The 13612-nt window shown below is 48.9% G+C and overlaps 4 protein-coding genes across 4 annotated transcripts; all 4 read right to left on the reverse strand.

Moving 5' to 3' along the window:
• Window positions 1-2279: 2279 nt before the first annotated feature.
• On the reverse strand, window positions 2280-3541 carry LACBIDRAFT_328112 (GPI-anchored small secreted protein; the record flags this gene model as incomplete). Its single annotated transcript, XM_001882161.1, has 8 exons — window positions 2280-2303; window positions 2355-2419; window positions 2476-2566; window positions 2628-2739; window positions 2791-2873; window positions 2938-3109; window positions 3169-3205; window positions 3268-3541. 8 exons carry the CDS (start codon window positions 3539-3541, stop codon window positions 2280-2282), a joined length of 858 nt encoding a protein of 285 aa, XP_001882196.1.
• A 684-nt stretch (window positions 3542-4225) lies between these two features.
• LACBIDRAFT_298999 (uncharacterized protein) lies at window positions 4226-4578 on the reverse strand (the record flags this gene model as incomplete). The annotated part of the gene is made up of 2 exons (XM_001882162.1): window positions 4226-4411; window positions 4475-4578. The coding sequence occupies 2 exons, from the start codon at window positions 4576-4578 to the stop codon at window positions 4339-4341; spliced, it is 177 nt and encodes a 58-aa protein (XP_001882197.1). The 3' UTR covers window positions 4226-4338.
• A 200-nt stretch (window positions 4579-4778) lies between these two features.
• On the reverse strand, window positions 4779-7324 carry LACBIDRAFT_294562 (uncharacterized protein; the record flags this gene model as incomplete). The annotated part of the gene is made up of 2 exons (XM_001882163.1): window positions 5762-7324; window positions 4779-5695 (listed from the first exon to the last, which is right to left on the reverse strand). The coding sequence occupies exons 1-2, from the start codon at window positions 7095-7097 to the stop codon at window positions 4779-4781; spliced, it is 2253 nt and encodes a 750-aa protein (XP_001882198.1). The 5' UTR covers window positions 7098-7324.
• Window positions 7325-12080: 4756 nt separating this feature from the next.
• Window positions 12081-12987, reverse strand: LACBIDRAFT_299001 (uncharacterized protein; the record flags this gene model as incomplete). The annotated part of the gene is made up of 3 exons (XM_001882164.1): window positions 12081-12562; window positions 12610-12786; window positions 12837-12987. 3 exons carry the CDS (start codon window positions 12985-12987, stop codon window positions 12081-12083), a joined length of 810 nt encoding a protein of 269 aa, XP_001882199.1.
• Between the last annotated feature and the right edge of the window lie 625 nt (window positions 12988-13612).

Below are 13612 nucleotides of genomic sequence, written 5' to 3' on the forward strand. Positions count from 1 at the left end.
AGAGGACCATTATCCATCACGATACAGGCATATTGCTGCTGGATTGCTACTCTGGAGTTATTCTATTTATAGGTATTTGTCACGAAACGTAAGGAGCCGAACACGATTTGAATACAAACCGGATGTGGCCAGCTTCCCAGTCAGGGCCGTATTTATGGTCTTTTTACGCAAAAAAAACACCACCAAGTCAAATTTCAATTTAAAATTCCAAAATATATGTAGTCATTAAGATGAGAAGTACACCTAACGGAAAATGTAAAAAAAATGGCAAATAGTTCGAAACTCAGTCCTTAACTAGGACAATGAGTTAAGGTGGCCAGCTTCCCGATAAGGCACAGTAAGCTGTTATGGGTGTGAGACCGACCACAAGTTGCAACAACACCAATGTGGAACTCAAATAACTACCACCACGTTCCTGATATTTCCTTCTACATAACACTGAACTGCGTTAGGATTGAGGCTACGTGAGTATGTATTGATTGAAATCTTGACTGACCCTTTTGTACTCAAAGGATTTCAAGGAGACGGTCACAGCTGGGAGATATCATTGTTGCACTGCTCTTCAGAAGATATGTCAAATAACAATCAGCAAGCGAGGACGGCGAGGTAAGCTCGAACCTGACCTGGCGACGCAACACTTTGAGACACGGCTGACTTGCACCTTATCATGTAGACAAGGTCTCTTTGTTGCGACTAGTGCCGACTTGCGCGAGTCTGCCTTTCTTGATCTATCAGGAGCGAATTTTATGGATAATTGCGAAACACATTAACTTACTTCTATCAATCACCTTCCCCCGGAAATTCTTGCCGACATTTTTCTGCTTTGTCGAGAAGGCGTAGTTCGCAAGTTTGATACTCCCGCGAGGCCAAGGCGTCGGGAAGTGCCTTTGTTGCTTTGTCAAATTTGTCGCCATTGGAGACAGGTGGCTTTGTCACTACCCTTCCTGTGGAACTCATTGGCTGCCAGTGGTTATGGACCTTTCATCCCACATCCTGCGCTCATCGAACTCTGGCTATCCCGTTCTACTGGTCAGCCCCTCTCCCTGCACTTTGCGCTGCCACTTTCAAGCGCCAGTCGTAATGACCCATGTCAATATCGTTCTCATGCATCCAAAATATTTGGATTATTCTCAAAGGAAATGCATCGATGGCGCACAATATCTTTTATTTTGAATCACGAGCTTATTCTACAATTCGTGGGTGCAGTTGACTCACAGGCGCGGAACTTAGAGGAGCTAGATTTGGTTTTTGATGGAAAAGTTTTGGCGCGAGATGCAGCAAAAGTTTCATCCCTCCTCCCACTCTTCTCCAATCTTCGCAAGCTGTCATGGCTCGGAAATTTACCAGCAAAGTCCTTGCGTAACATACCGTTCCGTCAGCTCACACATATCTATATGGAGTTGTTTATCGACGGAGGGGATGTGGTGGAATGCCTTTCGCATTGTACAAGCGCGCTGGAGATTCACTGGAAGGATGTGACATGCGCACACTGGTACAAGGCCTTTGGCAAAGGAACTCAAGCCACTCTTCTTAGCCTCCAGTCGCTGTCTCTACTGGGGAATGGGGATCTTGCCCTTATTTTAAGTCGGCTTACGCTACCCCATTTGCAAGACCTGCATCTGCACACAGGCATCTCATCAAGCACGCGTGACCATCGCTTGCTTGAGGACTTTCTGAACAGGTCTTCCTGCCCCTTGAACAACTTCACCTTTTATGACGGCAGTCTTGACCAGGAAAGCATTTGTGATTACTTGGCTATACCGTTCCTCGAGTCGGTTCCGTCCATCAAGATTTTTTACAGAAATGCAGAGACTCTTCTTGGAGATCTGAAGGATCCCCGCTACCTGTCTACTTTTGAGCGACTTCAAGTTATATATCCCTCCACTGCCTGTCCTGCTTTTACGTGGAAATAAATGGCCATGGGTCCAGTGAACTGGCAAATTCAAATCATAATGTTAGATTTCCAAGTAGGGATATACTTCAAGCACCTAATATACTGATTATTAGTCGGGGCCTTTGAAAGTGGCCATGCCTTCGAGACTTCACATGAACTCAATCTGTCATGCCAAGGGTGACTCCGAGGTATCACTAAATGTAATTTAATCGATGAGAATGAACGTAAGCAAGACACAAGGAATATTCATGAAGAATGAACTCAGTATATTCTCCTCAGACTGAGGTAGGGATGTGAAGCAAATTCTACATTTCCAGCTACTAAGGGTATAAAACCTCAGGTCTACTAAATGAACGTCCGAAGAGTCAAGGGCATAGAGGATTGATTAAATGGGAATAAAAGTAAACGTCTGAGTACATTTAATGAGCTCAAGTTTTCTAAGAGAAAAAAAGGGACGCACAAGCCATGTGGTGGGTCCAAACACGGTTGAGAAGCTATGCTTGTCACCGGAGAGGACCAGCAGGCCTTTAATAAAGTCGATCGATCAGAATACAAAGATATGTGCGTTCACGAAAACGTACCCTGACTCAAACCAATATACGTCGCGGGAAGGGAGTGATCGTTGTTAACCCACTGCGGGGTAATAGTTCCCGATACAGCGTCGTAGACCCACTGGGCAGAATGCCAATCTTAGTCCGCCAATGTAATGGAAGCGAATGCTCTCTTGACTCACCATTGCGCTCTCAACTGCCTTTGCCTGTCCGGTCGCGTCACTGAAGGTATTGCCAAGCGTGACAGGCGCTGAATGAAACGGGCTAGCCTCGGTTCGTCCAATGTACGAGTAGCTGGAAAGCATGTTTGCCAAGACAAATTCACTTTGATCATAACCAACTTACGTTGCAAATCCAGTTTTGAGGTCTGATAAGGCCGAAGAAAACCCAACGATGCCACCAATGTAGGGACGGGCTGAGGCGCCGTTCTACATTGCGTGCGAGAGAGAGAGGGTAAGAGTATAACGCATGGCGGGGATTGGGGTCGCTTACCACGGCAATATTGATTTGTCCTTGAGCAGCGTCAACCAGATTAATAGAAAAAATGGCACGTTGATCCGGATCGGAGGTCGTCTGGAATTCTCCAAAACTGTTGAGGTCCTTGTTAAGGAAACCGTAGTCCTTGCCCGTTCCAGTCTCGGTCACTTTGATGTAGCCTTGAGAACTACGAGGAAAAGTGATTAATTTAAATGTCAACAATCCCTGAAACGAAGTGCGACGTACATAGTTGGGACACCCGACGGTACTCCTCGAGGATGGGCTATTCCATTATGAGGTTACTTTGCGCGCGAAAAAAAAAAAAATGACGTGATAAGAACTGACTGGTACGAGAACGGCGAGGCGCGTTAAGAGGGAGGCCAGCGATGAGCCGTTCAGCATTCGTCAAGCGGGCCACAGTGGGGGAGGACGGGGCGTCTCTGGAATCAAGAACGTTGAGTGGTGGATTAAGTGGTGTGTATGCAGCCGGGGTATCCCTCGAATCAAGAACGCTGAGTGGAGGGTTAAGAGATTTGAATTCGTCCCGTTGGACGACGGCCGACGCGACAACGGTACAAACGGCACCAGCAACGACGATGAACAGTTTTGCGAGCATCATAATGAACGTAGGTGGGATAAAGGAGTGTAGCGTAAGTTGGTTAGAATAGTGGGGGGGAACTGGGAAAGAGGCGGCAGAGGGAATGTTCAGGACGCACAACAAGCCCTCGACTTTTTGTTGAAGGAAGGAACCAAGGAAGAACACGAGATCATACGTCAGTCAGGATTCAGAGCTCTGTCACGATCGACTGCCAGGGTTGCTAGGGTTGCAATACGGGGAACATTCCGCCGCGGATGATCCATCACATGTGCCCCTTCCGTGATTTGTGAAATTCAGTCAACTTCAGAGTCATCATGCAATAGAATTTTTGGTAGGATATGAGAAATGGCCGACGAACATCGAGCGACTTCGGATGTGAAAGGGATAACGTGAGTGAGTGCCAAGGCCGCTCCGGCAAAAGTCGATCAAGGGCATCTAGGCACGAATTATATAATTCCTTGAGGGATTTTCTGTTGTCTGGGGTAGTTTGGAGCCTGGATGCAAAAACAAAAAAACAAAAAAACTCGACCTCCAGGCCAAGCTAGAGCCTGGAATTAATTCCAGGAAACAGTTACTCACGAACACGAAAGGTTGTGAAAGTGACTCTTGAAAGTGCACTTTACGTTACTTACGACTCCAGACACCTTCGCACGTCACTCCAGACGTCAAGTAACCTCAAGTTCGACCCACATGGAACAACAGATACGTAGGAAAAATTATGGGTAGTATTGTGATGCTATAGACGCCTGTGAGTATGAAAAAAAAAGAGCTAAAATCGAGAGTAGAAGGAGAAGGAAGAGGAAGAGGAGGACGAGAAACTATGTATGTGTGTACTTCAGAGTCGACGTAAAGGAAGGGAAAGTGAAAGGGAAAAAAGGGAGACACCGGTACCTAAGCGATGGAACTATGTAAAAGATCGTTCATGATCAAAGACACTAAATCTTGGGGAGAAACCAGGGGGATATGAATAATGGTGGGTTGGCGTGCGATGAGTAGGGGAGATGTCGTATGGGATGGATGAATGTTCGTGATATAACGAGAGCAGCAGTCAAACACATCTAATGCAATGATGGATGGATAGTGCCAGAGGACGGTGAGAGGCCGAGATTCATGGATGGTAATGAAGGAAACGCGAGCGAGCTTGATGGATCATATAACGGTTTTGTTGTTGTTCGTTGGATGGTGGTGGTGGCGATAACCTGCAAGGACGTCCAACATCGCAGGAGTAGGACCGTGTGAAAACCCAGAAAAATCTTCATCATCCCAAAACCATATCATTATCATCCCCACCCCCAGAAGCAGACGCACTCGAACCCCGATAACTCAAACTCGTCGTGGTCGTCGTAGGACTAACATCCATCCTCCTCGTCTGGCTCTGATTCTGATTCGGGTTCGTCCTCCTCGACGGACCAGGCTCATTACCCCTCCCCCTAAAATTCGGCGGCGAGAACCACTCCTGCGGGACTAACGGACCTTGCGGCTGATGATGCAACGGATGCCGTGGTATCATCCTATGTGGGTGTGGGTGTGGGTGTGATGGGGCTGGCGCAGTCGGTGGGATCTGAACGTCCACCAGCCTATGAGCATGTGCATGTCCACCCAACCCCGTAATCGTCTCCGCCCTCCTCCTTCCATTCCCAGACGACTCCTGGCCTTGCACCTGGAACGTCAAATACGCAGCATTCGTCGGGTCAGGCGCCGCCTGCACTTGCTGTCCATGTCCTTGTCGAGATCGAATACGCGTATGCGGAGACGCCTGCAATTGATGTTGTTGTTGTTGTAACGTCCGATCACGCGCCATGCTCCCCTCCGCTCTCGTATGCGGAGGTAAAGGCGGAGGAGCCGCCACCACCAACCCCTGCACACGATCCCTCTCCCTCGTCCTCCTCACCTCCCGTCCAACAGGAACATTAACAACATCCCCAACTCCAAACTGCGCGACCTGTATCCCCCCCGCTCCATGTGGTTGTTGTGGTTGTTGCTGTGGCGGATGTTCAACCCTCTCCCGTTCCCTTTCAACAGTAACATCCTCATCCACATCCTTCGCACTACACCAAAACCGATGTCCCTCGCTCCACGCCGTACTCTGACATTCCTTGCCACAATACTTTGCCTTCCTGCACCTTCTGCATTTCGCAAATTCGCGTGGGTAAGTTTCCCAGCGTCCACAGAGCACTATTTAAACGGGGTTCGTTGGTTAGCGTCGTGTATACAATATTTAAAAAGAAAACCCGCACTCACTATTAGCACACTGCCTAATCCCACCACGACTATCATCCTTCCTACACGCATTCCGCATAATAACGCCAGCCCAATACTGTATCTCAGGCGGTAACCTAGGAGGCGGGTTCGGCAGGTCCGTCTCCGTCGAACTGGGTTTAAAGGTGAACCGCTCCACGAGTGAAAAAACATTGGTCTGGCGGAGGGGGGTAGTAGTAGTAGGCGGGGAGGTGCTTGGGTTGTTGTGCAGTGACGAAGTGGAAGGAGAAGAAGGGGAGGGGGAGGAGGAAGACGACGGACGTTCCTTACCCCTCCCAATCCCACTCCCACCAGCAACATTCGCAAAAGCTCTGAAAAAACTTTCCTTCCCCCCTCCCCTATCTTTCCCGCCCCCCCCCTCCTTTTCCTTTTCCTTTTCCTTTTCCTTACCCCCCTCCTTTTCCTTCCCACTTCCACCCTCCTTCTTCCCCTGAACACCATACCTCGCACCAGCCAACCCAAGACTAGCAGGATGAAACGTAACGCGCGGCTTATAAAATGCCTGCCTCACATGTGGGTATTTGCTCAGATACGCGAGGAGTTGGAGGGATAATAAGACGTCTTCGTCTCTGTAGGGACCACTTGATTCCGTGTCTCGAGTATGTGTGTGGTGGCTGCCTCCATTGTTGTTGGTGTTGTTGTTAGCGGTAGTGGTGGTGGCATTTCCACCACCGCCGCCTGTGCGTGCGATGGCAGCTGCAATGGCACCAGCGTCCGTACGAGGTCCCAACGCATCAGGGTTAACCACCCTTCCTCCCCCCGCACGAATAGTCGCGTTCCTCTGATGCTGGTGGTGGTGCTGCGCTGGTCCTGCTGGCGATGGCACAGCCGCAGCCGGCCCCCTTATAGTCGTATTCCCACCAACCATCATCGGCAACCCCACAACCCCAGCACGAGGCGTAACATCCGGCGCCTCTCCCACATTTGTAGAGGGGTTCGTGTTCCTCCTCCTCCCCTCAAAATTCATCCCCCTAGGCGTCCCACCCTCAGCATTAATAGCACCAGGCGCACCAGGCGGCGCACCCATCGCAAAATCATCATTAGCCTCAAGGCTCACAATCCCATCCTCCACACCAACCTCCACACCCACACCTCCAACAACTTCCCCGGCCCCAGCGTCGTTGATGATAATATGCGCATCGGTGTCCAAACCACCCATACCCATATCGGGTGGAAGAGCTCCGGTGGTTTGATCGTCCGTGACGATGCCCACCGCCCTCCTCCCCAGAGGGAGGGGCAGTCGACGGGGAGGCCGTTCGGGGGATGGAGAGGCTGATGCAGATGCTACGTCTGAATCGTCGATCCTACCGCGATCCATGTCGATATCGGCGTCTCCATCGCCATCGTCCTCCGTTTCGGTGTCTGGGCGGGATATGTCTGTGGATGGTGGTGACCTCCTGGCGGTGTTGGTTGTGGCTGTGTTGGTCAAGACGTTGGTGGTATTGGGCGGACGGTCCCAGACGGGTCGTGCGATGATGGTGCCACTCCGATCGCGGGTTGGAACAACCACGGATCCAGTGGGTGTTCCTGATCCCAAGGGTGTAGCTGCGATAGAAGTGTCAGTGGATGCATCTGTGTCGCTGTTGGGCGCTGAATCGTTCAGTTGGACGATTTGGCTTATCGATACATCCATAGATTCGTCCTATCCAAAAAATTGAGTAAAACTCGCAGAAGAAAAAAAAACGCCACTTCACCTCATAGTTCTGATGATACTCACTCCCAAACCTAACATTCTGCCTAACAGCTCTCTGCATCTGGACCTGCTCAACCTGCAGCTGCCTCTGCAGAGCCCTCTGCAAATGAGCCGCCTCATCCCTCTGCCTCTGCTCCATCATCGCCGTCCTCCTCGCCTGCCTCTGCTCCCTCGTCTCCCTCGGCAAACCCGTAGCACTCGAGCTAGGACCAACCGCGAAACCCTTATTCGCAAGCCACGCCTCCAGGATACACCCAACGACATCCAACGTCCCCGCTTGCACCACCCTGCTCCGGATGGGCTCGCTGCCCCTCACGCCGATGTTCACTACGCACTGAAAGGCGAGTGAGAAGCGGTACGCTGCGTGTTTGTCGAATGAGCTTGGGTTGAGCGCGGGCGGGAGTTTAGGTGGGCGGGAGCTGGGGGCGATGAGGCCGTAGAGGAGGGATGGGATTTCCGGGGGGGGTGGGGAGATGCAGAATTCGTGGAGGATGCGGACGAGGCGTTCTAGGCCGCCGTCCATTGTCATTATTTCGCGGATGCGAGGGGAGGTGGAGGTTAGGTAGGTTAGGTGGGTGAGTGAGTTGAACAGTGGCAGTGGCGTCAGCGTGTCCAGTGCTACGACGAAGATAAGATACGGGACATATAAAAGGAGGATGAACGCACCTCTACGGTCGTAGAGCTGTGAGGAGATACAGACACATGCTTTATTTTGTGCCGGGAATGCGAAGTTTGACTCGCGCATTTGGAGAGTGGGTTTGGGGTTGCCAGAGTCGTTTCTTTGGCGTACACAGGAATTAAAACGTTCTTGAAACGAATGGTCGCAAGAAAGTAGACAATAAAGTTGAGAAAAGAGGTCGACGACGTTGAGAGGCGAGGCAACCAGCTATTGTTTGAACGTGCTTGGTTGTTTGTGGCTGACTACACCTGACTCGCTCGATGACCTTTTTGCTTTCCAAGCGCTCCGCCTTAAGGGCTATTACTCCCTGACAAAGACCGAAGAAGAAAGAAAAAGATCTGAAAACACATGGTTACAACTATCCACCTTTATTATCAAGGTCTGTTGTCTTTTCACTCCTCTTGGTGTCAATTTTATGTAGGCCCACACACAACTCCTAAGCTGGCCGGCCACGCGTAAACCACGCCGCACCCATTGTAAACTTTCTTTTGATCTTCACGGATCAGTGCATCGGCGGCATTCCCTGAGCATCCCCGAATAGCCGTGGAGAGTGCACCCGCTGCTGGATACAAATACTCGGCTTGGAACACTCGCCGAAGTGGTACACTTGCCAACGCGATCTGATCACACCCGCAAAAGCAGCGGCATCTACAGCCTACTACTCCATGATCCATCATCTACGCAATCCCGTGGGTTCTCGCTCCATCTATCGCCTCCATTATCACCTACAGCCTACCTCCTCTCCTCCTCTCCACCAAAGAAGCACGATTATCATTATCGTTATCACCAACATCGATGTTAACGCCCCATTAATCATTTCTCAGAACGTACGAATCTGAGCAACCTCCTCGTGTTCGTATGGCTGGCCCAAACATCCTTCAAACCGCGATTATCATTGCCATCATCGATATTAACGCCTCATATCCCAGAGTGGTAAATGAAGCGCGCACCTCCTCGTGTTCACCGTCAGCGGTACCTATGCTTATAGGGTCTTCCCCAATGCCGTCATGTACGGCCCGCCCACCATATACGGCGGTCTACCATTCATCGTCATAATCGGTGTGCCCGTCATATATACGACTCACTGTCTTCGTGCCATATCCAATAGTAGCCAATGGAAGTTCAAATAAGGCAGCACCCTCCGGTGTTCACTTTGCCTACTTCATATTCAAGAATCAACTTATTCTTTTCGGACGACGCTTTTTTTTTTTTTTTTTTTTTTTTTTTTTCGCATCTCTCCAAAGCTACCAACCTCTTTTGAATGATCGGGATGCAAAGGTCCCGGACTCAGAGGCACGACCAGACTGGTGAGTCCGCCTCATTTCTCCCATTCATCTGATAATTTGATTCTACCAGAGGGGAGATAAGTTATCTCTTGCAAAGATTCTAATAACAAAAAGCGCTCACTTGAAAATCCCATTTTTATTTATTACATATCTCCCTTGTTGATCGGTGAGTAAGCACATTCACATTCCACTTCCCGCGCAACTCTCCTGGCGTTCACTTCGCTTATCTTATCAAAATAAAAATGACGACGACGCATCGATTCAAAGCAGTGCCAACTTCTTCCTTCACAGGCGAAGACCTCGATTGAATGATCGGTATGCGAATGATGCGGCGCCTCGTTCATTCATGATCATCTGATAATTTTATAATTGATTCGGCGGGGGAATTAGGGATCTACACACAAGTACCAAGGAACCGTCGCCCTTCGAGTTTTTTTTTTCGCTCTTTCTGACAGTCCAAAATCCGCACAATCACGCCCATCACTCACTATCAGCATTCTTTCATCCTTACACGAACACCCAGGGCATTTGAGCGACGTGTCGGAGGTAAGTAATTGATTTCGGTCCGCATTGGGAAGAAAGCCAGGGAGGGTCCGGAACTCGACCGCGAGTTTCCGCATACATATAAGCGTTCAATTCAAACCTTTCAAAGTTCTTCCGCTGACGCATATGGGGGGGCCAGGACAGTGGTTGGTCGGTCACCTTGCAGCGGGGGGGGGGCCACCCTGCCAGTCATTTTCTGGATATGTCAAATGGCAGCCAAGAAATTCACAGTCGAGGCCTCGACCCGAGAACAACTGCAGGAAAGAAAGCAGGAAATCCAGCCGAATATGAATCCTTCCATTCCATCGCTTCGACCTCTTCACGAAAAAAAACAAGAAAGCAGGGGGGATCCGGATGGTCGGATATAAATACCTTCCATTCCACCCTCACTATAGCCAGATAATACACAAACACTCGAGGAATTCGAGCGAAGAAATTGGAAGTCCAACTCGACCTCGAGATTCTACATATATAAAGCGTTCAAAAAACTTTTAGCTGATACGTCTGATCATTTTATATCCTCCACGAAGGGGTGGGTACCTCTCCACTTGTCAAAACCTTTTTGCGACCCTATAAAACTGACAATTTTTTTTTTGGCAGCAGATTTGACGTCATAATGGAGGCCTCAAGCTATTCACCGGAAGAAAAGCAGGGTGAGTTCCAGATCCTCGAATACTCATCGTTTATGAATGCTTCAAGCCATTCCATCCTCACTATGGCTAGCCAAGTTTCAAACAGCCAGGGCATTCGAGCAAGGTAAGTAATTGAGTTCGAAAAGTCAAACTCCTGAGGGTGCGCGATGAATGTTATACGGCGGCCTCCTCCGCTTTATACGGAACAAAGTGACTGCAGGGACTTTTGCCATTTTCTCTTTTTCAAGGGTTTTGTCATTGCCTTTTTTTCGACTTCGATCCCCCCTACTAGCTCTATCTATGCAGCCCCTGTAAAAGACTCGCATTGAAGGCGGACAAGGGCGGACATCGGTACTAAATAACACTTGGCGGAGAATACGCACGATTCAAGTGAGGGGTTAAATAATTCGCACATGTTCAAAAGCTCCTCATGGTGTCGATAGGTGTCGAGTCCGGCTTCCGACTAGATCGGAGACCTTGAATCTTGATCAGATTCACCGAGTACCGATACTTGATTTTTCCAGTGCGCAGAGAAATCGAGATATATCATGCAATCCTTTCACTGGGCCCGAAAATATACTTTTTATAATTTATGAGCAGATCCGATTTTCAGACGCGTCGCATCGCTTCATTGAAACCCTCAAATATTACTACAAAAGTGACATCGTGTGCCGGGTCCAACCGCTCGCCAGGAACATTTAGGCATTCCACTGGCAGGAGCATTTTTTTATTATTGAGTACCCTAAAAATAGGCTTTTTTTCCCCGCTCACAGAACAGAAGCAGGTACCCATTGGCCGACCCAACGATGAATTGACATTTGCGTTGGACGACATGAGACAGCTGTGTCAGTAAGTATTCAAAAAGTGCTCTCGTTTGCCCGGTACCATGGTTGATATTATCCGGTGAGCGGTTCAGGCAATTTTCTAGTTGGGACGAGGGTAGAAAACGGGAATTTAAATAAAGCGACCCCGTCCTGGCGGCCCCTGAAAATACTCCGTTAAGGGCTTGTTCTCGAATCTGAAAGGAGGTAGATTCAGGTGTGTGCGCAGATACCCATGTCAGATTCTTGCACAATTGGTTTTTTCAATCTAAACTAGTACCACTTAAGCAGGATTTTGTCTCATTATTTACTCTTTACGTGCCTGACCACACTCCCTCATACCCGTGACGCGTACATGTACTTCGCGGGTAAAAGCTTATAGTCTCGCACATACTAGATGCTCAGGGAAGAGGTCGCGCTTCCGAAGCCTTCGAATGAAGGTTATTGTTAGTACAAATTATTTATGCGATCTATAGTTATGATATACAACACAGTTCCCTATTGTTACAATTAGTCATTATTCCTCGGTTTGTCGAGAGTCCTGCTCCCATACGCACGCGCCCTTTTTCATATTCGACATTACTTCCTGGAGAATATTTAGCTAGATCCTCAACTGAATAAATAGGGCAATTCACGAACCTTAAATATCAAGGGAAAGAAAATAACGGATGTACTGCACCAGCAAGCGAAGATGATCTAGCATCTTCTATTTGAGGTGCATAAAACGCTATTGGAGGTGGGCGGATGGAAGAGGGGTAGCAGGGCGTGGGGTGATATAGCAAGTCCAACGACTTCTTCAAGTTGTCGTGATATTGCGGCACCTCGAAAGGAATATTTGGAAATTCTGGAGGTAGCTGGGGTTCGTCGCAAGAAACGGGAGCATAGTACAAGGTCGGACATGATTGGTCGTATGTGGGTTGATTGGATATGGGTAGCTCAAATGTGGGTTGGTCCGGAATAAAAAGAAATGAAAAACGATCTTGATGGAGGTATTGGGGAATCGTCAACAGTTCTGACTCGGGGACGGTGTCGATGTCGTTAGCGATGGGCGGCGTGGAGGGATCGTCGCTTAGGTCCTCTTCCGGAGGGGTCGCCGGAGATATATTTTTGTTAACGATCAAGTCGTAAACTGCTAAAGGAGTTAATTCCAATCGACGCCAAGTCCAATTCACTTACTCGTTGGGTCTGTACATGTTTCCCGCAGCTGTTGAAGGCGGCTCCCAACTTGCTTCGCTGATCTCTTCACTCCCGTCGCGGAAAAGATATATTGCGAAATATACCTATTCCGATTTGGAAAGCGGCGCAGCTGCCTTCGCGGAGTCTTGGTGGAGGTTGGACGATAGCTGAACAAGGCTAGAATTATATTCTCAATAGCGTTTCCAAACTGCGCAAAGAACACAAACCTTGAAGCAGAGCATCCTCGAGATAGTCTGGCCAAACAGTTCTGTTAGTAATTGAAGTTTTGTACGTTTGTCGACCGGTTCTACTTGAATGTATCGTCGTCGATTTAAGCGTTTCGTACTCTCCAGGGGCCATAAGCGAGCGATTATCCATGCAAGATACAGAAAAACGACCTCCAAGCGAAAGAGACGTTGCCATGAGCTGGTATTTCGTAAAGACGTGGAGGAAATAGAAGTAAATGTATAGAGTTGAAGAAGCTTGAGACGGTGCTATTAAATGCAAAATCGGTGACCTATCCGGCAACGAAGACGGAAGCAAGGATCTGGTCAGGAATAGAACACCTTTCCAAAAGTTGCCAAATCGATCGTCCAGCTGATCCTGAGTGAAATGGCGATCTTGGCTCAGGGAGATTTGATCTTGAATTTGGTCAAGTTGGTGTGTGCCTGTGGTACTGTGATGGTAAACTCTATTATGCCCTGCCATGAAAGCAGATTCTGGGGTGCATCTGAGAGGCTCTTACCGGAAGGATCGAGACTTGAGGTACAAAACACCATGAGTTCAAAGATTCGAATTATTCCGAGTCGGGAGGTACCAATTACCTGTTAAACAGCACGCCTGATAGTCCAACTATTCTCTGTCGGGACTCGGGAAACGTGTCTGCTTTTCTGCGGTCCAATTGCAAGATGCTATCGATTGGAGTTGAGTGCGCGCTTATAAATATTCTTGGTGTTACTTGTTAGGATCAGAGGCGGTTGAGCGGCTTCACCTGGAGCGGACT

Source organism: Laccaria bicolor, genomic scaffold (assembly GCF_000143565.1).
Source record: "Laccaria bicolor S238N-H82 LACBIscaffold_15 genomic scaffold, whole genome shotgun sequence".
Taxonomy (NCBI): domain Eukaryota; kingdom Fungi; phylum Basidiomycota; class Agaricomycetes; order Agaricales; family Hydnangiaceae; genus Laccaria; species Laccaria bicolor.